The 26,875-nt window shown below is 44.9% G+C and overlaps 3 protein-coding genes across 3 annotated transcripts; 2 read left to right on the top strand and 1 right to left on the bottom strand.

Moving 5' to 3' along the window:
- The first annotated feature begins 22,357 nt into the window (after window positions 1-22,357).
- On the top strand, window positions 22,358-23,379 carry LOC117136088 (zinc finger HIT domain-containing protein 3). The gene is made up of 4 exons (XM_033296762.1): window positions 22,358-22,601; window positions 22,657-22,817; window positions 22,876-23,097; window positions 23,163-23,379. The coding sequence occupies exons 1-3, from the start codon at window positions 22,534-22,536 to the stop codon at window positions 23,076-23,078; spliced, it is 432 nt and encodes a 143-aa protein (XP_033152653.1). The 5' UTR covers window positions 22,358-22,533; the 3' UTR covers window positions 23,079-23,097; window positions 23,163-23,379.
- Window positions 23,325-26,857, bottom strand: LOC117136086. Its single transcript, XM_033296760.1, has 3 exons — window positions 26,745-26,857; window positions 23,519-24,598; window positions 23,325-23,463 (listed from the first exon to the last, which is right to left on the bottom strand). Exons 1-3 carry the CDS (start codon window positions 26,766-26,768, stop codon window positions 23,350-23,352), a joined length of 1,218 nt encoding a protein of 405 aa, XP_033152651.1. The 5' UTR covers window positions 26,769-26,857; the 3' UTR covers window positions 23,325-23,349.
- LOC117136087 (cyclin-dependent kinase 5 homolog) lies at window positions 24,854-26,751 on the top strand. The gene is made up of 4 exons (XM_033296761.1): window positions 24,854-25,128; window positions 25,195-25,382; window positions 25,543-25,907; window positions 25,970-26,751. The coding sequence occupies exons 1-4, from the start codon at window positions 24,961-24,963 to the stop codon at window positions 26,131-26,133; spliced, it is 885 nt and encodes a 294-aa protein (XP_033152652.1). The 5' UTR covers window positions 24,854-24,960; the 3' UTR covers window positions 26,134-26,751.
- Window positions 26,858-26,875: the final 18 nt, after the last annotated feature.

Here is a 26,875-nt window from a genome sequence, read left to right as displayed (position 1 = left end):
AGCTGGTAAACTGGGAAACAGTGACCAAAATCCCTAAGAATCACAAACATTTTTTTTGAGTTGATTTTGAGATTGAATTATTCTGCAGAAAATGCAAATGGATATTTTAATCTGTGGAGAAAGCTCAGTTTGGATTATTTTCCTTTTCTTTTCATGTGAGAAAAGTGAAAGAAACTCATACTGCTCAAGTGAAGAATCCTCAACACTTAAACAATATATATACAAAGTGTTATTAAGATATAAATATCTTTAATCAACAAGTTTCATTTCATGTTCTTCAATACCTAAACCACTGTTAATTTCAAGACTTTTCCCAATTTTCCCAGTTTGAATTAAATTAGGAAACCGCCAACCAAATGCAGCAAATGCAAAACCCCCTCTAATGACCCCGCCCCCTTTTTTCGGGGCAGCTAAGCCTTGTGGCAATATGAAATGTCAACAAATTATCCATCCACTTTTGCCTTGGCTTTAAATTGTCCATTCAGCTGATTGCAAACAACTGCAGCAATTTGCAAAATTTCCAAACTATTTTGCACATCATTTTTGCGGTTTGCTGCAAGCAGCGACCAATAAAAGTGATTAACTTTCGAGTTTCCCAGTATGACGATTGTGATATGGTGATATGGTGATATTGTGATGGTGATGCACCACTGCGGTTGGGTGGTGCGATGGTTAATTGTGGTTTGCTGTCGGCTGTTGCGGCTCCTGCGGCAATTTGCAGCTTTTGCAGCTTGATTAAATGTAAATTAAAGTGAGTTCACTTCGCAACTGTATTTTCTTTGGCATAATAATGGACCCTCTTTGTATCCCTGCTAGTTATGCTGCCCTCGAAAGTATGCTACAACTTTAACTCAAGCTGTTGCCCCTTTTTCGCTCCACTCACCAGTTCTTCTCACTGTTGTTGGCAATTTAACAAACATATCCGCATTAAGGTTAAAAACTTTTAATTGTTTGCTTGTTGCGAGACACTCAGGCGCACACACACACACAGGGGTCACAGATGGCGGATCCTGCAGGACGAGGGTTGTGGTGGTTGGGGGGCTCAGGACTTAAGGGGCGGGGCAAAGCCCGCACTAATTAAAATTCGCGCGCATTTCGCGTTGGTCAACCGAAAGGCCGAAACGGCAACAAGAACAACTTTAGCCCAAATGGCGTTTCTTTTTCGGATCTTTTTGCCCAGCGCGGTGGGGCGGGGCGTGGCGGCAGGGGGCGTGGCAGTGTAGTAGCCGCTACAAATGCCCAACAGCGCTTTTCGGGTGTTTTTCCTTCTTGGCCTTCTTTTTTTTTTGGCGCTGCCCCTGGCTTCTGTTTTGGGCTTGTTATTAATTTGACTTTTTTAGCCTTTTTGTTTGGACTTGGAAACTTGGCCGCTGGACCCCCCATCCCCTTTTCACCGTCCCTCGGCATTCCAACTATGCGACTTCCATGTCACTCTTGTGTGATTGTTCTTGCTGGTCTACAGTGGCAATTGTATATCTTAAACTCTAGGACCAAGCATTAGTTACAAACAGCACATATTAACTATAAGCGTTAAATCTTATACTTTATATTAAATATTAAATATTAAATCTTTTATTTTCTTAGCCTAATGCATGTATGTTTATTTAAAATGTATCTGAGGACATAAGGACTTTCTCTTTGCTTGACTTATGTCAATCTCAAGTTGAAAAGGTTCTGTACCTCATATAGAGGTTTGACTTATGCAAGCCTTACTGTACTCAGCGCCTTTGTTGTTGCTGTAGCAGCCGCATTCTAATGAAGTTTACCCACAGCAATTGTGTTTAGGAAACGTGCCTTGGCCTGCGTTTAAACGATTTTTTGTCAACGCGCGCACAAAAATGGTTAAGAGCAAGGGGTCCTGTACGGCGAATGGAGTGCGGAGAAGGGTGAAGGGGTGGTTGAGGGAGGGGGAGTTGGGCAGGAGATCATTGTTTGCCTTGAATGTAGTTGTAGTTGTTTGTACTGCCATTGTGTTGTGTGCATGTTTAGACTTCTCCGAGCAGAAAGTTGTTTTTGAGTTTATTTCTTGTTGTCGTAAGCGTAATTTTTTTTCGTCCTGAAAGCCAAACCGCTCCGCTGGCCTCTTCTGCTTGATTTAATAGAATTTAAAGCTGGCGAACAGCGACACATTTGCCAACTGGCCGTAAAAATAGCCGAGAGAAGTCGGCGGTTCGAGTGTCCTTCTTGCGCCAGCTTTATGTGCGACAATAAACATGAAAAGAGCCATAAATGCTTTTTCGCTCCTTTTTCAGCCAATTCCCGGAAAAAGGCTTCAAATCAAATAAAACCAGAAACAGCACCAAAAAAACAAAACCAAAACCCAGATATTGCCCCCCAGCAGGTCGACCGGGATATACACTTTTGATACGCCCGATAATGTCGCAGTCTATGGGAAAAAACGCCCGAGTTCGTCGATAGTTTTATTTTATTGTAAATTCATTGGAATATATGGGGTGCCTCGCAAAAACTTATTTGGTACGCAAAATTATTGCATCTCCTTGGGGAGAGTATCGGCAAATTGTACATCTGTATGAGTACACTATACTTCATTAGTGTAAGACGAATTTGAGTCAATAAAAGATGTTTATTTCTCATGAATTAGGTGCGATAAACGACGAATGCATTTGAAATGAATTTAATAGTCTGATAGTTATACTAACAACTTAAGTGCTGAATTCCTAAATATAATATGTGCCAAATAAACACACTTCTAAATTCAAACATTAAGCTAAGTGTATATTTATATATATGCAATGTGATATTGCTTAGTTAATACTTAATTGTTAGACTTAAGTACTTAAACAGAAGCCAAAGCTGCAGGCTGAGCATTTTAAGTCATAATCTTATCATCATTGCCATGGGTAAACCGCTTGTTTTATGGCGCCGTCACGCACTGTACGAAGTTCAAAGGGCAAAAAATTGAAACATGACAAAAACGCAATAAAGTGTAAGTAACGACAATGGGAAAAGCAGAGCGTACCAAGGAGTTGGGCACTTTTTGTTGAGGGCTAAGAGCGGCGTAGACCACGCGGAAATAGACACCAAAATATTGGCAGCTTGTTTAAGCTTTTTGCCCATTTGGCATTTGGCCTGTTGTTGTGATGTTTACGACTGTTATTGTTGTTTTGCAATGCTGGTCCACAAAAATGTTGCGGTTAACAACACAGTGGTCAACCACAAGTGGAAAAGACAAAACATAAAACAAAAAAAAAAACATAAAAGCAACAACAAATAAGTAAAACAAATGCAACAAAAAGGAGTCGAGTGGCATGGAGTGGCTGGCAAAAGTTTCATTTATTAAAAAGTTTGTCACGCGTGTTTGCCATTGTTCCTTTGCTTTTGGCCAACATTTTTGTAATGAGTGGCAATTTTTCACGTGTTTGCCATGACAATTGCAACTGTTCGCCGTCTCCTTCGCACTCGCCAGCTCACCCTCTCTTTCCAATTAGTAAGCACTTGGCCTGCAACTCATTTGCTGTTTACACTGCCAAAGACAATTTATCTTGGCATAAAGCGAAATTGTCGCTGCCACTGGCTGGGCGTAGGCCACATTCAATGGAAACATGCCGCAAGTTCATAAATTCATCCCCTGCCCCGTCGGCCGTTCAACATTTTCCCGCAACGCAGCTGTAAATTTGCCGGCGCGCATGTGATTTATAAAAATGTTGATTGGAATTTTCGTGCTGTGTGTGTGAGGTGGGGGGGGAAATTCAAGTGAATATCGATAGCCCGGCACGATTTTTCATAATTTTTTATGCCTTTTAATGTTGCCACGCATCCGGAAGCAGCAGCAGCAGCAGCAGCAGCGGCAGCAGAGGCGGAAAGGCTGGAAAAGTCGGAAAAGGCGGCAGCTGAGCACCGTGCAATGCGGCGTATGAGTAATATTTGTTATTTATGCAAATGAAGTTTGCCCAAGTGCCGCTGGAATGGGCTTTAAATGGTTTTGGGATGCAAAAAAAGAAAATCAAGGGGGTGGGAAGTAGTAGAGCTTAAAGACTTCCTTTGTGTCAAACACCGAAACATCAAAAGGCGCTCGGCAATAAATTGCCCAAGTGACAAAATGCATTCGCTGGCGACAGTCCTCGTGTAGCAGCAACAACTAACAACTGGCCAGTTTATGGGCCTGGCCAAAGAAAAGGCAAACAGTTAGCAAGTTTTTCTTCCTTTTTTCGTGCTCTAGCTTCTGGTGCACAGCTAAAAAACGATAAGACCATTAGACTCGATTATTCGCATATCATTTTCTATATTTCAATTTAATAGATACATTTCTTAGAAAATGTTTTCTGGAAAGAAGGATTATAAAATACATATTCATTGTAATGAGTATAAATGATATATATTTAAATTATATATCTAAGCATATATTGCTACCCATGACAATGCTTCCAATAACTCCTTTTTGATATCCGAAAGTCCATAGGTTTTAGGCCATTTCTTTGATATTTTTCGCCGTGTTGCTGCTCCTGTTTTCCTCGTGGGCCATTGCTTGTTGCTTTGTTTTTTGCGCCCTTAGTTATGTGCTGCAGATGCACTAAAAAATGCCAAAGTAAACACGAATGGCAAGACAAGGGGTGGAACGGCGACCACCCCCGTGCCCCAATGTTGCAGCTCCTTTTCCAGGCAACACGACTACGTGCAACATGCGCCACGCAAATGGAACAACTGCAACTCCTTGCTGCATGCGAAATTGGCAGCGTATCTGCAGCGTTAAGTGGGTCGCAGGACAACACTTGCCACCTCGCTTTCAAGCCCCTCTTCCCCTCCCCCTAACAACCCCTTCTTGTCCTTCACACTTGATTCGTGTCCCTGCCCATTCAGCCGTTAAGGATGCACGCAGTCCCTGCAAGGGCATGGCTAGAAGGGTGAGATAGTGACACTAACACCAACTTCCGACTGATGTTGCCCGTTACCAAAAAAACTTGTACGGCCTTAAGCGCCATACACCACCATAGCACCACACACCACCCACCTCCACCCCCCGCTGATGACTTGCCGCAACGATTTATCAAGCGAGACGCAAACGAAGGCAGCCAGCAAATTGATTATGCTAATTACAATAGGGTCCCCCAAGGATATTTCCAAACTGTCAGCGGGTTTGTAAAGCGAAAAGAAGATATGTTATAGGGGCTACAATATTCTGGGCAATTTAATAAGGTATTTTTATACAGGTTATATACATATAACTATATATAGAAAAACAAATTGACAAAAGTACAAATTACACTGTTTTAAAGGGTATTTAGGCATTGCTACACTCCAAAGATACTGCCAGTATCTTTTCCTTACAAGTAACCTATTAGGGACCAGTTAATGATTGTCATTATGTAATGACAGCCAAGGCTTTTCCAGGCCCGCCACTACCGCAATGGAAAAACTAAACGAAAATGGTTGGGAACATTAAATTTGCATAGAGTCCCGGCAAATTGGAAGATGGGTGGGTGAATCCTTGTCGTGGCGCTGTTGTGGCAGTCGGATGTCACCAAATTCGCTGACAGTCCGCCAGTCAGTCAACGGAGTTTGGAAGCCGGGGGAATCGCCGCCCTCGTCAATTGTTTACTTGCCAGAGATGATGACAGCAGTTTTGTTTAATTTCAGTTTTAGTTTGCCCATCTCTTGGCAGTTCCACTCCTCAGTTTTGCCCCTCCTCCGCCGCCCTCCTCCAACCGGTCGAAATAAAACAATTTATGGGCTGCAGCGGCGAGGGCCTGGGCAAATTAAAAATTTGTGCACAAATATAAAAATCGGCAAAAAGTTTTTGTTGCCACTGCCACTACTGCTGCTGCTGCCGCTGCTGTTGCATGGCACCAAAAAATGTTGTCAACTTTTATTATAACTTTTTGTGTGTTGCCGGCGACAACAACAACGATGACACTTAATTGATGGTGGCAAGCCGTGATTGGTGCCATCGGGCGCAGGGAGGCTATCAAATGAAATTGGCGCGAAAATCGTTTTAGCAATTGTAGTTTTAGCTCGTTTTTCTCGCCATTAAAGCGGCCGAGTACAAAAGCGCCATGGCAGCGAATGCATCAATTATTTAAATGCTCGAAATGCCGTTGCAATTGAGAGATAACATTAAACAATGCCCTGCAATCCGAAATGGTTTATCAATTGATATTTGTAGTGTTGAATATATAATTGAATTTATATGCCAGCCATTCAGCTGCATATATAAATCAAAAATATAGATTTATGTATATGTTGCACATCGCATCTGCTGCCTGATTTTCTACCAAAGAAATTGGGTGAACAACCCGAAAGGTGCGATCGTTAATCAAGCCGGACAATCCGCACACCTGGCGGGCTGCTTGGCCCTTTAAATTGTGCTATCATTGAGCCGAATGCAATTAAGCCACGATGGGCCTACGGTGTGTCAATCAGCGGGCCATGAAGCCAGGACACCGTCAGTCGGAAGGCTCAATGCTTAAGAAGATAAAAAAGCAGGCAGACAGCAGGCAGCACCAGGATGCCAGGACACCGGGACATCAGGACACCAGGAGATGCAGGAAAGTGGAAATTGGGTGGTGAAAAGGGGAGAGGGGTAGGAGCTGGGGTGACTGTGGAGATTGCTGGGTGGCAAGTGGGCGGGCACAGAAGACAAGGCACGACCACGAGTGCCACGAGCAGGGTTATCATTCCTGCGGTAACCAATGGCACTCACTAGCACATGAATTTAAGCCACGTAGCGGTGAATTGCTTAAATAAATTAAAAGATTTATAAAATATAATTTAAAATGAAGTGGCAAAAGAACTACTGATATGAGCTTGAAATAGGCAAGGTAATCACTTAACTATCTCCTGTGTCATAAAATCATCGAATTATGAAACTGCATTGGCAATAATACATCATATTTACATAACTAATTTCGCATATATTTTATATCGCAAATATTTTTTTGCAGTGCAGCTGGAAGCCTAGAGAGCCCCAAATTGACTTTTGCCATTCTCCAATGCATTTATAGCGTCAGTAGAGCCATGACTAAGGGGGTAACCCCCCCTCAGATTCAGATGCGGATGCGGATTCAACTGGCGTTGCAATTGCCACGAACACGACACATGGCGACAACTTGCAAGACAGCGGGCGAAAAGGGGGCGTGCCAGGAGGGCGGTGGGCGAAGGGTGTTGGGATGAGGGGCTGCAACAGGATGAGGCAAGCGAGAGGCAGATAGTTGCCTGCCTCACGCACTCGAGTGTAACGTGATAATTTGTCTGACGTTACGTTGATGCCGCCTCGTTCTCCGGGTCGAGATTGCCGGGTCCGGGTTTGTTTTGGTTTTCCACTTGGTCCTTATATCCTTGCAGCCGCCTGGAAATTCCCTGAACCACCCTGAACCCCCCTGAAATCCCCGCTTTTAACCATTCGCTGTCGCTGGCTGCCATTCAGCAATCTGTCACCTGAGTAACAATTATAGCTGCTGGCATTTTAAGTGTGCGATTGTAGGGGAAATCTGGGAAAGTCTGGTCCTTTCTCTGTGTGTGTGTGTGTGTGAAGGACCCCGCTGCATGTGTTTGTTAACTGCAGCACACTTGACTTGCCAGCTTGGCAGCTACTGTTGCGCCTTCCTGGGGGCCACAGTCGTCGAAATCAATCAGCTTTGCCAATTGCAAATTGCTGTGCAAATTTCTTGAATCCCGAATTGACTTTATTAAAACTTGCACAAAGGCTTGCCAGCTGCTGGCTGCACTGCATATGCGAATATCAATATTCATACGCCCCGTGGGATCAAAGCGAGTCAAGGACTTGCCGTCGGCTGTCTGATGTGTCTTGTAACTAATCTGTGAGTTAACCGACAATTTGCTAGCCATGGAATAAACAAGGTAGCCATAAAATCCCCTCAGTTAACAATCGATGGGCTGTCGATTAAATCACAGAGGCCGAGACGACGGCAGACATAGAAAACCGCAAACGAGCGGCATAAATCAATTGGTTTTAATGCCGTAGCCGGCTTCCTCGAGACTCCGAGGCCGGAACGCATTTTCGATCATAAATTATGGGTGGGCCACGGGATACACTAGCCATACACGCCGTGGCGACAAATTCCCGCTGCCCAAAAACCTAATTAAGCCAGGCCAGGACTCAGCCAGAGACTCGGCCGGAAATGGCCATTGTTGTTGGCCATGTTGCTGCTGCCGCTCTGGCGCCGCTCAAGTGTTGCTTTCGTGGTTAATGCTTAAGTAATTACAATGCCTGGCCAATTAACTATGCACAGGCATGGGGGCTAGCTGATGCCGATGCCAGTGCCAGTGCCGATGCTGATGTTGCTAATGAAGCCCCCTCAAGAACCGGACATGGTGCATGCAACCAGCAACAACGCGGCCAGAGTTTGCCACAGCTTGCAGCTAATTATCACACTTGAGCGACGGAGTCACATCGCTTTAGGTGTCCAGGAATTAAGCTGAGATCCACAGGTTAAGGCCTTCACATCCATTCCATTCATTACTGGCGGTAGCACAAATTTGCCAAAGCGGATTTTTATGGAAATTGATGTTATGAACTCATCGATAAGCGGCATCGATCTCTCAACTCGACTCTCACTTGATTGATTGACGCCTGGCGTGAGCTTAATGCCCAAGTGTGTCCTGTCTGCCCCTCAGCCCAAGCCACATCCGCTCTACTTATACATTACCACCAACACTCTGATCCCAAGCCCAAACCCCATCGCGGAATAGCGCCAAATCTGACAGAGGAGCCCCCCATCGAAAGCCAAAGACTTTGCCGCAGACTTTGCGACGCTTCGAGTGCGGCCCATGATTATTTTTCATGCACACAGCCCACCAGCAGACATCTTCATACTCTTGCCAAGGATACTCTTGTTATCCTTAAGAAATGAGCTCATTAATATTCAAAGGATAATATGTTCTTGAAGCATTTGTAATGTCTTCAATATATAATAGTTTTCATTGTCAAAGTATTTAATGGAAGTTAACAAAAGGCGGTATCTTAAGAGTGTCCTGCGTTTCGGTTTGCGATCTCAACTTGGCCCCTGGATATTCTTTATGTTCCTTGCAAGTGTTGTTGCCGCATGTTTGTTGTTCGTATGCCCCTCGCAATGAAGCTGCCCGGCATATAAGCCACTTAAGTTTTTGTGGAACACGCGCCTCGGCCGCAATTTAGCGCCAAGTTTTTCGGGGCGTCATCGATGCCGCGGCGTCTGCCAAACGCATTTGCCAGCCCATCGGAGGGTTAAGGCGCAAGGGGGTGGTGGCAAGGACAAGGGGCGGGAGGGTTGGGCGGCAGTGCTGCATACTGCATACTTTAAGGAACTTCTGGCAAGGCAGCCGTGGCACATAAATTGCCGGGGCTGCAAAGCGGCTTAAACGAATTGCCGCAGCCCGCAAGAAGTTGGCTTGGCTAGCAGTTGCAACTGCATCTTCCTACGCGCTGTCCATTTGCGCCCCACTCCATTTTCGATTGCCCTTCTCGGACACTGAAAAAAAAATTGGTTACAAGTTAAAAAAGGAACTATTTCAAGGTATGTATACTTAGTAGCAGCATAAACTTCTGTTGTCTTAACTTTAACTAAATTGTGGCTAACGTTTAAATACGTTTTTCTGTATTATGTTAAAATATATTTTATATTTTTCCCAGTGCACAGTTCTACCCTCTTTTCCTTGGCAAGTTTTCGGTTGGTCTTAAGTTCTGCGCAATTTATAAATAGTTTGTTTAGTTTTAAAGTTTCGCCTGCATTTCAGTTGCCCCTGCCTCTGCTGCTTAGGCATTATCTGCTGCTTGCCGCAAAGTATCCTTTTAAAGTTGTGATAGTTTGCTCGATACGAGCTTGGCCGCCCATTCTAGCCAAGATGAACAAAGGAATTTATTGGCAAATTAGATTTGGCGCAGAAATGTGCGCAATGAGCGGAGTAATTTATGCTCCCCGCCTCCATTTTCTCGTTCAGTTTTGTAAGTTTACTGCGCTTAAGTCAGGCATACTTTTCATACAAATGTAAAGAGGATCGAGTGGGTATAATACTAAAAAAATAATTTTTTAAAAATTCTGGGTGATTTCTAGGTGATTTTGAAATGATAGGTGATTTATAAAGATATCATAAAAATATAACATTGTACAAAAGCAAACTTAAAGTAACTAATTTGCGACATGTCGATACATTGACCATTTTTCCCCTTAAATTTGGATACCCCTTTCCATAAGCCATAAAAAACATTTAAACGTGTAGTTTTAGACTTATTCGATATGGTTTTGTGTACTCCTCGCTCGCTGGGGGATATTTTCCACCATTTGAATGTCACAAATATTTGAAATATTTGGCCAGCGCCTGTAACTATGCAATTGGAAAGTATTCATCGTGGCATTCGATGCCTTCCAGCTGTTTTGGCCCTCATCCTCGCATTTCGGGGAGCGTTTGACAAATCTGACAACGCGACTAAGCGACGCCTTGAAAAGGCCTTGCCCCCTTCCCCCTGCGACCCCCTGGGAAGTGGCATGCTTTTAGCATATTTTACATGCCAATCTCTACTGCGACTCTGACTGCATTTTTTGCGGGGCAGTGGAAAGCGGGCGGGGAGCTGGCAATGACTGCATTTATGCAAGTCGTAAGTAAAACTTTTCGCACGCAAAACGCAACTCGTAAAGTAAACACAGTCGAAAACTAAGTTTTCGCTGCCCTTCCATGGGGCGAAATGGGAAAAGGGGGGGAGGGTTTGGGCATGGCTGAAATGGGGGTGGTGGGGCTTTTGGGGTCTTTCTGGGTCTTGCGCTCAATTTGCGCATTTTTTGCGCGCAATTACTCAGTGAAGGCTTAAAGTGCAGCCACGCTTTTCTGTCTCTCTCTCATTCGCTGGTCCTCCTGCTTTTGCATGGTATTATTTATCAAGGGGTAGTGCTAATTTGGTACGTTTTTGTAAAATATCATCATTAAAAATTGTATAATAATGTATATAATGATAGAGGATACCTTAAACATTATTATATTTCCATTCCCTTTTACTATGCAGATTTTCGATCTTAAGTGCCAACTTTTAGCTATGCTAGCTATAAGTTACAGGGTATTTGAAGTTTCGGTTGCCAGTGCTGTCTTTCTATTCCGGTTCCCTCCTGCGGAGAACCCTTCGTTCGCCCCGTTTGCTGGCAGCCAAGACGACAGGCGAGTGAGCCCCGGCTTTGGCACTAACTTGGCTTCCCTCCCGTTCGCGTAAGCCGTCTAAAAGGTGCAAAAAGTAACTGCCTTAAGCTGCTTTAGAACTGGCCTTGTCCCCCGCTCCCCCCTGCATTCTCATCCGCTGCCGCCACACCTGCATCATTTTTTATGGCTGGCGAGAGGAATTATATTGTTGACAGTTGTCACATGCGGCGTATGCGTAATTTTTGGTGCAGCAAAAACTTTGCTAAGACTTTTGAGGCTGAGTTGGCGCTTTTTATTAACTGCTTTTTAATTGCCTGCCAGCTAATGGTCCCTGTCCACATAAATCTTTGCAACAGAGAGAATGAGAAAGAAGGCAAGGGGGCATGGTCACAGGACACGCATGCCACTTGTCTTCCACTTACTCGCTTATCCTTTTCTCTCCTGCCTCCGGCCAGTCAACAGCTTGTCAAATCGACTTTTAATCTGCTGCATATGGCCAAGACCCAACTGGCCGACACTAATGCCCACAGACACCCACGGTAGCATCCACATTCTTCGGGTGACAAATGACGCATGTTCATTAGGGAGGAGAGCTGCCAAGGGGAATGTACAGAGAAAAGTTATTGCATCGACTTAGAACGGTAAGAAACTCTATCAATCATTGTTAAGTATCTAAACTACTTCTTGGTAATAAAATATATATCTAAGATTTTTAAAAAATTATTCAATTTACTTTTATATTTTATGATTGTTGACCTTTTCTTTGGCAACTCACAATCATTTTTCGCTGTGCAGCAGGAAAGCTGCTGAGCTACGCAATTTTGACATTCCTCCTTCAGCCAACCACTTTTTGGCCTGAAAAGGCGATTGCAGAACTTCCGATCTGAAGTGTTTGGCCGCCTGAAGTAGTGAATCACAACCGGACACATCCCAGGTGGAGAATCCTCGAGCACTCCAAGCCTTTCCGGTCAATCAACCCGTGCATGTGTGATCAAAGACGCTTCCCGTGGATATCCACTTCCGGCGATTCAATGACAAACAAGCTCCATAAAGACCAAAATTACAGGCGACACACGGCTGGAAGGAGGAGGAGTTGCCAAATTTATGCGCTTGTTTGTTCGGTTCTCCGATCTGGGGCCAACATGGCCTGGTATTCATTTAGCGTTTTATTTATTGCGCATTTCATTGCGGCCAACGGCATGTCAAGTAGTTGCCTGCTCCTGTTTCCTTCGTCCTGGCTAATGGATTGCGGCACACAAATCTTTAAAATTACCCGTGAAACTTTGAGATTAGTCCGGAGCGGAGGCAAATGGCCATGGCTGGGCACCAGACTGGCAGCGGTCCGAGTCGCGTCCCGGCTAATTTGTAGTTTGAATTTTGATCAAAGGCCAAGTGCAGGCAGGACCACTGATTGGCCACCAGTCACAAGTAATGGGGTAAACGAATGAGGTAATATTGAAGGAAATTGCTTGGCCGTCGGATTCCCATTGAAGTGGGCTTTCTTGGCAAATTCAATTTATATATCTAAGATAAAATATTCATAAGGGCTTAAATATAAGTGAAACATATTCCAAGCTATAGAGAAGCACTACTAAGCTTTCTAAATTTAACTAGAAACTTGGCAATATTTGTGTGCAATAAACACAAATCCATCTAGTTACTTTTCAAGTTGAACACACCCCATTTCCCCATATGGTACTGGGTAATATAAAATATTCGAAAAATGTGTAGCACATGTCCTGGCCATTTCGAGTTCTGTATGTCTGGTCCGCAAATTGTTTGTCCTTAAAGCTCAAACGCTAATTGAAGGCCAGAAAAGGACTGACTTGACTGGCCTGCAATGGCAGGGGGATATTGTTTGTTGGGCTTGGAGATGGAAAAGAGGGGGATGGAGATGGGTCTAGAATGCATAAACCATCGCCCGATCCAGACAGATCGGCTCAGACTCGCTGCCTGACAGGCTACACAACTTTTGCAAGCCCCAAATCGCAAAATCCCAGGCATGTGTATGCGCCTATAAAAAAACCAACTGCGAATAAGTAAGGTAAAAGTCCTGGCCCACACACACACACACACACACGTGCACAAAGAACGTAACGTAAAACGTAAAATATTCCTGAATGCAATTCCCATGCAAACCAACACCGAACCAAAAGCGAACCCTCGTGCATGTATTAGTGTGTGTGTGTGTGTGTGTGGAAAAAGTCAAACTACAGCATTGCGGATGTTTCAGGACATTCAACTGCACTTTGACCCATATTCCATTCCATTCTGTTGCAAATACGAGTAGCTGGCTGCAACACCACCATCAGTTGGGGTGCTGCGGGAAGGGAGGGGGAGGGGGCAATGCCGCGGGCAGGAGCAGGAGGCAAAGGGGGCGGGGCAGCCTCTGCAACCGCAGCTGGGGAGCTGCTGGCAGGCTCAGGCGGCGACTGCTGCACGTGCAGGCCATGGCAGGCGATTTCGGTTTGAGTTATGTCCGCCGAAACCCGACAAAAACCACTCGCACCTACACTGAAAAAAAAGAAAGCACGATCAAGGAAATGTACTTAAAAATCCTGGGTTAATATAGTTGCTACTGTCGAAAGAAACTTCGTTCTTAAATTAGTTAAACAATATTAAATAATAATATTTCCACCCATTGTTCCCTACTTTTCCCACCGTGTAGAAAGCAGGCAAAGGGATTGCAGGGGTGGAAGTGTGGGCTCCTGCTGAAAGGTATCTTCTCCTAATCCCAGCAATAAGTAAGCAGCATGTGATTTGGCCCACAGAGCTGCAGAAACATGGCCAAGGCTAGGGAAATACTTGCACGACACTTTAACTCGGTAACCCACAAGGATAACCCACACGGTGACCTCTCACATACAACGGGCTGCATTTGGAAAAAAAATAAAAATCTGCCTGTGCTAAATATGATTTTATTGGGTAACTATTTGGATTTATGTTCTCGGCCAGGTATTAAAACCATTTCTAATTAAAATATTTTCCAAATGAAATATGACCAACGAGCGGAAATGGACTCAGGCCTTAGTTTTTGGGGCAATTAAAAATACTATAGCGTGCACTGCACCCACCTGAGTCCAATCGCAGCCAAAAACTGCAGCCCATGCTGTCCACTTTTGCGAAACAAACACAATCATATTTCATCAAACAAAAGGCCGAAACGGACGGTAATAAAATAAAAAGGGTGAACCAAGGAGAGCCAGAGTCTGGGGCCGGAAAAGATAAAACACTCGCCATTGACCCGGCCAGGCCAGACCAGCCCAGTCCAGCAACTGAGGACCATTAGAGCCACGTTATGATCCGAGATCCGAGATCCTCTTCCCTGGACGCACCGCACATTACAATTTGGCAGCCGTCGCACACATCCGCAATGCAAGGCAATAAACCAAAAAATACGTCAACAAAGAGGCCAAAAGCAAGCATATTGGGGGGCAGTTGTTCCGCCCACCAGGACAACAGGACGACAGGTCCTGGCTCCCCAAGCGTGACAGGTAAACGAGGTAATTTTAATTATGGCCAGTCGATGTGTCGTCTTGCCGGGTTCATCAGCATGCCGGAGCAGCTTTTAGCCCCGTTTCCGGCTCGTTATGGATGCGCGCCAATTCGACAGTCGGTGGTGTGTGTTTGCCTCTTAGCCAAATTACATAAATTAGCCGCGAACGTTCGTTTTTTCCGCCTAGTTTTTCGAGAATTTCATGTGTTTTTTCTCTCACTGCCCTCCCCCAATTTTCCGCTCGCCAAATCAAAGCTGGGTTATTTAATGGACTCCAGTGTGCAAGATTTCAAAGGGACGCACTCCAAAACAAACAGTAAGCTGGGGGCAATACGTGATGTTTTTTCTTTATTTTGGCAAGGTGGCGGGAAATGGTCCAACGCTACCTACAGATAGCAGGTTTTCCACCTCTCGGATTCTTTTTGGCCACGGCTACATTACTATTACTGATTTCATTAGGATCCATGGCCAGAGCTTGGCTTGCTGGTTTTCCCCTTTCGCCCGCTGTCTTTTTTCCAGCGGTGCACCACTGCGTATACGTAATGTTGCAGTCGCAATCGTCGTTTGGCCTCATCGTTGTCTGCGGCTGCGGCTGCGACTGCTGTTGTACATTTTTGCTGCAGTTTGGGAATTGGTCGGCCCCACTCCTTAGCCCACCTTAACCCCCAACCCCGTCCCCGCCTGGTTGAATGTTTTGTGCATTTTTGCGCATACCTTTGGCATTTTGGCAAAGTCAAAGGTCGCACCACCAGCACCACCACCAATGGCATCACCACCAGCCCCACCAGCACCAGCACATCGCTTCCTTGTTGCGTTTCTTTTGCGGTAATAAAATGGAGCCAGCCGGGTCCTGGCAAAATATGGGCCCAGTTCTGCACTCCGTCTCCTGCTCGCACATCGCATCGAAAGAGGTAATTTAATTTATGATGCAGTAAAATTGAAAATCCTCCCGGGCATTTCTGGTTGCGGTATGGGCATGGGCGATAGTATCTTCTGCCTTTTTGGTGACATGCTGCTCACAGGCGACGGTGAGTTGGGGCCAGGTAACCAAGCAGCAGCCACCAGGTGACAGTCGCAGATGTCCCAAACTTGTGTTGGCCCGGCTTAGAGATTTTGCATGAGAACGCATGCGGCTCGGGAACTTGGCTTGATGGCCACCGGGATGTGACTTTTCACGAAGGAAAATACCTTAAGGAAGCTGGTTTGAACGCAAACTTTTATTTATGACTTATGCAGTGCAAAGGAAACATACTTATTTTCTTATTTAATGTCTTGGAACTTGTTATCAATTTCTTTGGGATATTTCATAAACTATAAAGGTAATCCTTTATCTTTAAAGTACATAATTTACTGATACTTTTCATTTTTGAGTAGCAGGCTTTCGAATGACTTGGGATCATTTTCAGTAGAAACCTATCCAAAGTCAAACGTACACCGCTAGTATACCATAAACTGGGAGAAACTTTTATAGAGCAAATATTCCCACAGGTCGAGCTACAAAAAAAAAGACTGAAAACTGATAACAAGCTGGCCGCCACAAAGCACTGTATCGCATTTCCTACCATCGAACACGACTCCTCCGTCTGCCGCCTCCGAACTCAGTTTCATTTTCAGTTGGGTGGGGTGGGGGTACGGCTGGGGATTTCTGGCGCATCTTCCGCCATGTGGCAGTGCATCCATCTGCGGCTCAGTCGCTCTCCGCGTGGCTTTGCATATTAAATATGCAGCGGAGGCACGCGCGGAGCTCAGCTCAACCGCGACAAGGCCATAAAGTACCTGGGAAAGGCCTGCCCCGACATCGCGACACACGCAGTTGCAGCAGCAACAAAAGTTGCAGGAACAACAGCAGAAGAAAGAACACGTCGAGTGCCACGACCATTAGATACCCATTATTCTCAGAGCTCTTGAAACTATCAAGTGCCAGCAATGATCGATATGATCTTATCTACAGAAAGCTATTCCATTCGATATCATAGGCAGTATGTTTTTGCACTATATGTAGATGGTGCATACCCCTTCCCACTTGCAATTGTAGGATGTTAAAACTGCGCCTATCGCAGACTTCGTAAAAGAATTACGAGCTGGCAACGGTTGCAGGGACTGCAGATGAAACTGAAGCTCGTTGCAGGATACGGAATGTTGGATACTGAATGCTGGATGTTGGATATGGGTTGGGGGTTACTCGTAACTGGGGGCCTGTAGATATGACGTGCATCCAATCATTTTAACGCAAATAAACCACAACAGATGGCGCTGCGTGTGCCTTGTAAGTTGATGCACGAGTGGGCGCACGGGGGGCGTGGCCGGAAGTGACAGATGAGCACAGGTTGCGCCTGCCACATGGCAGCTTATCACGGCATCCTGCCCTGTCCTGGCCATTTTTTCGCCCGGCACCTCGTAAGATGGTCTGGTTTATGCTGCGGTCACTTGTGGCATCCCCAATCTCTGGCCAAGCGAGCCGTGTGCCCGCGTGCCACGCCCCTTTGTTTGCGCCTTGCAATTGGAATTTTTGTCGCATTTACCAAAGTGCAGCGAAGGCGAGCGGCTGCTGCAGATAAATCTCATGAAATAATTACACGTGTTACTGTAAATGCTGTTAAATTGCCACCCCTTTGAGCTCGCTGCTACCCTGCAACACTCAGCGAAAATGTGGGGCAGAAAGGGTCGGTATTTGGAAAATATTCACAAAGCCCATGAGAGTAGATTCATTTTTGAATATGAATATATATTTTCCTTCTTAGACATTTTACAAAGTTTATGGCTGAATATAATTGGAACTGATAGGTGTTTCTTAAACTTTGATTTACACAAATGTGTAAACATTCTTATATTTAATAATTTTAAACTAAAGTAAATATATTTTTTATTAGTGCCGAAGCTTTTAGCCTCGCCGCCGGCCAAGTTGAAGCCGGGCCATGTAAATGCATTCATGAGTGAGTGGACTCCGGGTTGCATAAAGGCCGGCACAGACGAAAGGGATCTGCGAGTGTTTCAATTTGCGCACAGACGGCGAGGGGGCGTGGCGGTCGGGAGGCGGTGGGCGGTGGGCGTGGTGGGCAGGCTGTTCAACCGCAGGACTTATGCCCAATTGGGAAAATTATTTTGTGCCATTGCGGCAGGGGTTAAAATAAAAAAAGAGCCAGGAGGAGAGTTAATAACGCGGCAGTTGGGCCGTTTTAAAAATAAATTGAATATCAACTGGACGGCCGCCTCATTAGCGGTCGGCGCTGCCAAAGAGTGTTGCCTACATTTCGGGGCAAGTGTTAATTGCGAACGCGGACTGCAGCATATTTATGCATATTTATTTTCGCCGCCGACACGCTTCGACCGCAAAATGTGTGCAGCAGTGGCAGGAGGGGAGGGGGCAGGGCTCCTGCCAGTACTTCAAATCGCTTTTATATACTTTTCCGACTTTTGGCGCAACGCCGCCGCATTGAAGTAATCACATAAATCACGCAACGCTGCGAGGCTGTAAAAGCGTCGCCAGTTACCAGTTATACCCAGCTCCCATTATGAGTCGCAGATAAAACGCCGACATGGATGCCACTGCCACTGGCGATGCATAGAAATAAAAATAAAGACCCAGTGGCAGTGAGTGCTTTATTAAGCATAATGCGGCCATAAAGCCATTCGAGCCAATCGAGCCAGTCGAAAGTCCTGCTGCCTGCTGCCTGCGTCCTGATTTCGGGATGGGCATTACAGATAGCCGGGATTTAGACGCAGAGCTGAGCACTCCGCACTCCAAGGGCGAAGCAAAAAGGATTACGCCAAGGTATTGACAGCTCCTAATGATTGATGGGCCATTGCGGCCAATTCTTGGCGCTGGCTTTGTTTCGCCTCTATTGCATCCGCCGCTGCCTGTGGCGCCTCTCAATAAACCGAAGCCGTAGAAACCGTAAATCATGCTCCGTCCGTTGCGTGCCAAGTCATAAATACCCCGGCGGACCCGCTACTTGCCTGCTCCTCCTCCTCCTCCTTGTGCTCCTCCTCTCACTTCGCGGTGCAACTTCTAAAGCGGCCTGCAGCTTTTTAATTAAGGCACCGAGCGGCAAACAAAAAAACGGCCAAAGTCAAAATAAAAACGTGGCTGCCCAAGGCAGCGATTAGTTTCCCTAACAGTTCCTGGATCCATTTCACTCATGGGAAAAGGATTTAGAGGCGCATGAGCTTGATTAATACTTTTTGAATTCCCACTATACACTTCATTAAATCAATACCAGGCATTTCATTGAAGCTTCAGCTAAAGTAAATTATACTGAATATTCTACATCCATAATCGGCTAACTCAGCCTGTTCCATCAAGCTCCGCCAATGAGTTGAGCTACCCCTTAGGATGAGCAGCGTTATCTGCAACATAAGCTCGAGGAGATGGGGCAGGAGGAGCAGGAGGATGGGGAATGAGAGCAACTAGAGCCGCAGCGGCGGAAGACAAATGGCCAAGGCGCGAAGTGTTTGACAACAGCAACGGACTGCAGGCCGCTGCCATCCATCAAAGCGGCCTCGCGGGGAGCGGATTCTGGACAGCGGACAGCGGATTGTGGAGCGGGCAAATTGAAATGACTGCCATTGCAATTATCGCCTCAGCATCGCTGGGCGAACGGGGTGGAAGCCACCCATCCGAGCTGCTCGGCCGCCAAAGGCCATTTCCCGCTAGATTAGGCCCACTGACAATACATAACCGAATTAGCGCCACGGGGTCGCATTTTTATATGACAATTTTCGGGTATCCCCTGCTCCGCCGGACGGCCACTCCATCTGCCCACTTTTTTTTCGCCTGCCAGTCATGCATCATTCCCGGCTGCAGCCTGTAATTTCAACACATTTCGCCGGGGCGCCCCAAAGGAACTACAGACAAGCTCCATTCTAGTGGACTCTAGGACTGCATCTTTTCGTCATGCAGTTAGATTTATGAACCTCCGGAATCGCTGTGCCTCCGGCCATTCTCGTCCCGGTCATATTGTAAATCATTTCCAAATTATTTAGTCGCTCTCGTTTCATATATATATTCATATTTTTGGCGCCTTTGCCTTTGCTCGACGCCGTCGAATGTGGCACGTGATTGCGTTATAAATTACAAGCCATTGGGATTCATATAGTCCTCGCAGCCCCATTCCATCGTGGTCTCCTGCTGATAGTTAATGTTCCCCGGCATCCGTTCGGCATTTCGAATTATTTTCGAATCCATTTGATGACCCACTAGTCCACTATCCAATACTCCGGCGAATTCCAATCGAATAGGCTGACAGATGTCGCGTTTGCATGCCTGCCGGCACCCAATATGAATCCAACTACCTGGAAGGACTACAGGCGATCTTCGCTATACGGGAAATAACCATTATTAAGGATAAAGAATCTATGGGACATACAATCTCCACAATTTGTGGTTAGTATGATAAAAAACTGCTTCCACGGAAACCAAACCTTTTTGAAAAGTACATTCGCGCTAAGGAAGTTCGACTGCCAAAGCCATATGTGTTGCATGTAATTTAATATTCATTATATGCACTATAAACGCTGTGCCACTACGATTGCATGATCTGTCAATCTGCCCAATTGCCAGGACTATCTGCCCCCTTTATTTTCCACCTTCCAGTGTTTTCCTCGTTTGGCTTTTCGGGCGATAAAAACGAAGCGAAAAGTGCCGCTATCTATTAATATCGCTTTTGGCTTTTTCGCTGGCGGCTAGCTGGTAACTGGTAGTTGGTAGTTGGTATTTGGTAACTGGGAAAAGCTGGGAATGAAAAACGCTGAAAACTCCTAACGAACGACACCTGCCCTCGGAAAATGCCACTACTGCACCCCGCGAGAAACTTTCGCCCCATTTGGTGGCGTGTGTCTCGCTTTTCTTCTTGCTGTTTGCATTGGTCGCCCCTTTTCCTTTTGGCGATACACTGCTGCTGATGTTGCACGAATGTTGTAAATCAAAAGTAGGCGAGTCACACGAAGGGTCTTCCTGCCCCCCGGAAATCCCTGCCACCGCCGATAGCCGCTGCTTGCCAGCGCCTCTGCTGCTGCGCCTATTTGACTGGCAGGCCGAGCGGATAACGCTGGCAATTATCGCGCTTGTGCCTCACGAACAGCGGAAGCGGCAGAGGCGCCACATCATGTTACCCGGTCCGATTCCCCAGTCCCACAGCCCCAAACTCTTTGTTAGCCTGCATCCTTTGCCTTCTTTTGTACCACTCGTTTTTCTTTGTGCAATCCAATTGGTAGCGCTCAGAAAACAAAGCAAAAACGATTGAAAATAACAACAACCAGTCCCGGCTACAAGTCCCCCCAAAAATATGGTAACAGAAACAAGAAGAAAAAACGATTCATATACGAGTATAGCCATGCACCTAGACCACCCCATCCGGTCAGTCAGTCAGTCATTGAAGTCATTTATTGCCACCAAAAGTTTTTCGCTGTTTGCCATACCCTCGCAGAGGTTATTATGGCTCAGTCTGTGAGCAGGACACGAAGGATCTCAATGGGTTAGTTATAGTATACAGGACTGTAAGCCCTAGTCTTATTCACTCATTTATTTCAGCAGTTATCACCCAAAGGCATTACCTATAGGACTACCATTATTATCATATCCTTAATATACATCTAGAAGTGTATATTTCATAGCTGAATGTGGCCATATAAATGGGATGTTTCTCTTGCAACTAAACCTACTTAGCAGAAGTTAATATTGCACGTTTTCATTAAAAAGAAAGCTCGATACTAAAGGGCATTCCATGCTTCGGTTAGCCAATCGAGCCTCACTGTTGTACTTATTTTTACTTCTGCTTAACTGTACCTGTCTTTGGAGCTGGAGCGGATCTGGACGACTCCTTCCCGGGAAGGACCGTTCCGTTTCAGTACGTTCCGTGTGCAGGATATGTTTACAATTTGCGGACACGACGACCGTCATTTGATTGCTCCCCTCGCGCTTGTCGAATTCTCGGTTAATTCGCCAGGTGGCTTCAGACTGCGCATTGCCAACGCCGGCGGGGGGAAAGGATTGGGGGGCTTTGGGGCGGAAAAATGGGAGGGCCATGATAAGCGTTCCTCGTTTGTTTGCTCGGAAGCCTCACGGAAGATGACGTGCCCGGGATGGCCCATAAATGAGACTGGGCAAAGCAAACAGACCGGATACACAGGATACATACAATCAAATAAGGCAATCCGTAACCGGAAAAGGGCAGGACGACTCTATGTCTTCCTTAATCTGACCAAACACTCCGCTAATCGTATGGTTAATAATTACCTGTGAATGAATCTTTAAACGTTTTCAGTATGTAAGTCAGTGAGATACAGAAAACAGCCTATCCCAGCAGTTAAAAAGTAGATTGAAGCTTTTTGACTATATATATATATATATATATATATATATATATATATACTTTTTAACTGCTGGGATAGGCTGTTTTCTGTTCTATTCTATTCTATTTATTTATTTATGGTGAGGAGTCATGTCTAATTTGATTCCAAAGTTTTCCATTTCGCTTTGGTCATTTTGTTATTGATTTAATACAATCGCAATATAGTCAGAAAAATGTTTCCAAATGCAATGATTCTAAAAAACGAGGATCTAAAGTATTTTTAAACAATTTATTCGTTCCAGCAAATTTTTCAAATTCAAATAATAAGTAATGGCGCCAAAGATAGAATTTATCTGATGACGAAGGCTGGCAGCTACAGAACGATCTACCTAAGCTATGGGATTCGTTTCAACGTGTAACACACTCGCCGTAGAACTCCACTAGTTTTGTTTTCTCACTAAATTAACATGCAGCCACGCGATCTTGTGCGTATTTTTATATTATTCTGCTTGAAGTTTGCATTTAACTTTTTGATTCTCTACCGCCAAAAACAGAACGCCGTTCAAGCGGACCAAAAACGGCTTGGAACCCTCGACAGCGGCAAAAGCTGGAGGGTATAAAACTCGCACAGCTGAGTTTTATTTTGCACGCGACATTGAATTTGACGATATGGAAAGATGCATTATTTGCGTGGATAACTTGAGAAAATACAAGTGCAGCAAATGCTCGGCACCCTAGTAAGTAGCTATTCGAACAGTTCACTAAGGAGATAATAAATGTCGCTAAATGTAGCTGCTCTGTGGCTTGTTATAAGGCACACAGTGAATCGCCCCAATGTGCGACAAGGGAGTCCGAGGTTAAAAAGACTGAAGTTGGCTACCAGGAGGAACCTACGCTTCATGTGCCCTTCCCCACCGACGACACAGTTCCCGCGGAGAAGCTGCAGCAACTAGGTAGGTGCTTAAATTCGCAATTGTACACAGTTCTCACAGTATGATGGTTTCCGTACAGAAAACTGCCAGGAACTGCGTAATTTGCTCCACAATCCCCACCTGCGTTCTCTGCTCCAGCAGATTGATGTGGCCATCAATGCCCAGTCGGCCATGATGGCCGCCATGCAGGAGCCACTCTTCGTGGAGTTCGCCAATGCCTGTCTTCAAGTCGTCGAACCGATGACGGATGCGGAGCGCACTGAATTTGAGTTGTACTCCTGAATTGAGTTGACACACAAACGTAATTCAGTCTCAATAAAACTAAGCCTATATTTTGTAACTAATAGTACTGTCAATCCTTTCCAGCTTCTTGGGGGGCTTGCATTGAAGAACACCTGGAAACTCCTCATTGATGTCCGCGGGCAAGGATGAATCATCTCCATACCCAATTTACAAACTAATTATTTGGCTCGGCCATTTAAAGTTATATATCTCAGGAGCTAGCATATCAAATTGGACGTCAGTCTACAGCTTTGTTCTTTGGCAATCATACTCAATCGAAGTAAATTGAAACTGGATCGGAGTTAAAAGTGATTTTTGGATGCTCCATGTGCAGCTTGAAAAGACTATGTTCCCCTTGCACTTTCCAGGTCATGGGGATGGCATCCTGTAAAGAAAAATATTAGAAACGAAAGCTAATATTAGTTGTGAAATACTTAAACCTTATTAGAGCTGAGATACGTGTTTAGTTCCACATAAATATTAAGTGCTGTAGTACGGTTTTCCCCCAGTTTCTTTGCATCGAATGTGAACTCCTTGAATCCGAAGGTGCAGCGGTATAAGCCCAGGACCTCGTGTGTGTTTATGTTTTCTATTAAGGTATGAAACTTACTTTCGTCCACACAAACCGAATATTGTATATACAATTCGTTGACATTAATGTGAAGATGCTGATACGCATGCATACCGAAATTAGCCAGCTTTAGGGTCTTAATAGCCACATTTAAACCGTAAGTTTCAAGAAAGATGGATATATTTTGGTTTATCTCGATCATATTTATAGTGCTTCTCTTTGCAGCTATAAGCATCTCTCTCAGAAATCCATTACTAACGTGACCACAAAGAAATATCTTCTTTAAGTGAGTTAAACGTTCCAGTTTCGATAGGAACCACACCGTCATTTCCTCGTGGTAGCACTGCAGCTGCTCTAGGTTTCTAATCCCATTCCAGGGCAGTTCTGTATTCGAGATCTGGTCAGTATCAAAGATTCCCAGCTTCAGGGATTTTATTTTTTGGGTTTTCAGGATCTGTATCAAGTTGGCGACTTTGAACTTGCTACAGTAGGAGACCGTGAGATTCTCGAGAAACTCCAATTCTTCAAAGTATTTGCCAGTAAACTTTCCATGGGGGCTAAAAGTTGTCAGATTTGGAAAAGTCTTCAACATTCGTGGGACGTCCGCATCGTTTAAGGTAAACGAATGCGTTGAAAATCGAAAATCTTTCAGATTGGGAAATCTGTAGCTGGTAAGTATTTCGAAGTTAGATCTTTCATTCATTTTAAGCCGCAGGGTACTGAGGGTTTGTTGAGTACTTTCCAGGAAGAATCGCAAATCCTTGTCGCTCAGCTGCATTTCAATCAAGGATATATGTGCAGATTTGTTATAAGCACGCCACACGTACGGCATTAAGTTTTTAAACCGGAAATGAAAGTGCTTCAGTTTTAGTTGATTCTTCAAGTCGAGATAACTTAGAATTATCATTAGAACATCATCGGGCAGGCATAGTAAGCCAGAGTTGGTATTCTGTAGAGGGCAAAAGAAATTGGAAAACTTTTATACTTGTATTTCTGCTACATTGTTGCATTGCGGTACCATAAGATCGCTGTCTATCATTGTCGGTCTATATTCGAATGTTTAGCTAATATTGTGTCAAAATAAACTAATCCAATTACTTTTAACAAAAGTTTTTTGAAAAATTTTAAAATGATATCGGTTATATTTACGTATTTTTGGTAACAGCAAACTGTCAGCTGCGCTGTTGGTTAGTCACCGCGTGCTGTAAGCGGATAACAGTGTGCTGTTAGGCGCACGAATCCCTGGCCAGCAAAAACAATAATCCACGGAGTTTTCCATCTGAACGCAAAATAATACACACCAAAAGCAAAATGCTGAAGTACGATAAAATGGAGAAGATCGGGGAGGGCACCTACGGCACGGTGTTCAAGGGCCGCAACCGCGACACCATGGAAATAGTGGCTCTGAAACGGGTGCGACTGGACGAGGACGACGAGGGTGTGCCGAGTTCTGCCCTCCGGGAGATCTGCCTGCTGAAGGTGAGTTGGACGAGCAAGAAGTGATTCCAGCTTAGAAACTAAATTGGCACATTGCCATCATTGCAGGAGCTGAAGCACAAAAACATTGTCCGCCTCATAGACGTCCTGCACTCGGACAAGAAACTCACCCTGGTCTTCGAGCACTGCGACCAGGACCTCAAGAAGTACTTTGACAGCCTCAACGGGGAGATCGACATGGCCGTCTGCAGGAGCTTTATGCTCCAACTGCTCCGCGGACTGGCCTTCTGCCACAGGTATACCAATATATGTATCAGCACTGGATTAGGTCTTATCTTTTGTCGGTGATAGTTAGAATATAGTGTTATTTGGAGTAACTTCATCTGTGGCACATTTCCGAATGATATCCATTTTATAGCACTGAGATTTAACTTACGCTACATTATCCCATTTTAGCCATAATGTCCTGCATCGCGATCTGAAACCACAGAACCTGCTGATCAACAAAAACGGCGAGCTGAAGCTGGCTGACTTTGGTCTGGCTAGAGCCTTTGGCATTCCCGTGAAGTGCTACTCCGCAGAAGTGGTGACCCTGTGGTACCGACCACCCGATGTACTGTTTGGAGCCAAGCTTTATACGACCAGCATAGATATGTGGTCGGCTGGATGCATTTTGGCCGAACTGGCGGACGCTGGACGACCGCTGTTTCCGGGCTCTGACGTGCTCGACCAGCTGATGAAGATCTTCCGTGTGCTGGGCACCCCCAACGAGGACTCCTGGCCAGGAGTTTCGCACCTCTCCGACTACGTGGCTCTTCCATGTAGGGATTCTAGACGCATTTTATTGTTTGATACCAATATTGAAAACCCGTTTAAATTTTAGCTTTTCCGGCCATCACCTCGTGGAGTCAACTGGTACCTAGGCTAAACTCCAAGGGACGCGACCTGCTGCAAAAGCTGCTCATCTGCCGGCCAAATCAGCGAATTAGCGCGGAGGCCGCGATGCAGCATCCTTACTTCACGGACAGCAGCTCTTCAGGACACTGAGGTCGAAAGGTTCTTTCCAAGACACTGTTTTCACAACCTTTGATTAGACTTAAGCCGAAAAGTGAGACTTTGTCCAGCAAAGATCTTTTAATTATTTATGTATGTCCTTGCAGTAGAATTCGATTATAGTCTAAGATAAAATGTTCTTTATAATTTCATTAGTTTGATTTACCAAAGCAAAAGCATAAGGTTTGATTTATGACAATCCCTACCAATGTGACACTTAATATAGCCATTTTAGCTGCCAAATTAACATTTATAATTATAAAACACTTATTGATTCTGTAAAATCGTTTTATTTTTTAAAAATTTGTTATTGAATGTATCGTTAAGATCAGAAAAATGTTTAAATTCCTAGACGATATCTACTGTTTGTGTGAATGTGAAAAAAATATTTGAAATCCTAGTTTCTGTTTTCAAAAACTAAAAACTAGGCAAGACTTCTGGTTTCCAAATTTAATGAGTGGAGCCTGAGTATCGACGATTTTCTTATTAAATTTATTGTGGATTCCTAAGAATTTCGATCTTTCTGAATGATATAAGTCATTAAGTAAATTAGAATCAAAAAATTGAGATGTAACCTAGATTTTTAAACCAATAAAGACACTTACCGCAGCACTACGTCGTCGCAGCATGATGAATATTTTGAAGTGGTCGCCTCAACCACCGGCACTTAATAGGGGTTAAAGTCGTTCTGCGCACTCGCGAGTTAGAAATTGAGAACTTTACAGATTGAGAGATT

The sequence above is a fragment of the Drosophila mauritiana genome, chromosome 2R, assembly GCF_004382145.1.
Source record: "Drosophila mauritiana strain mau12 chromosome 2R, ASM438214v1, whole genome shotgun sequence".
Classification (NCBI taxonomy): Eukaryota; Metazoa; Arthropoda; class Insecta; order Diptera; family Drosophilidae; genus Drosophila; species Drosophila mauritiana.
The sequence above is the reverse complement of the archived record's forward strand: the minus strand, read 5'-3'. Positions and strand labels throughout refer to the sequence as shown.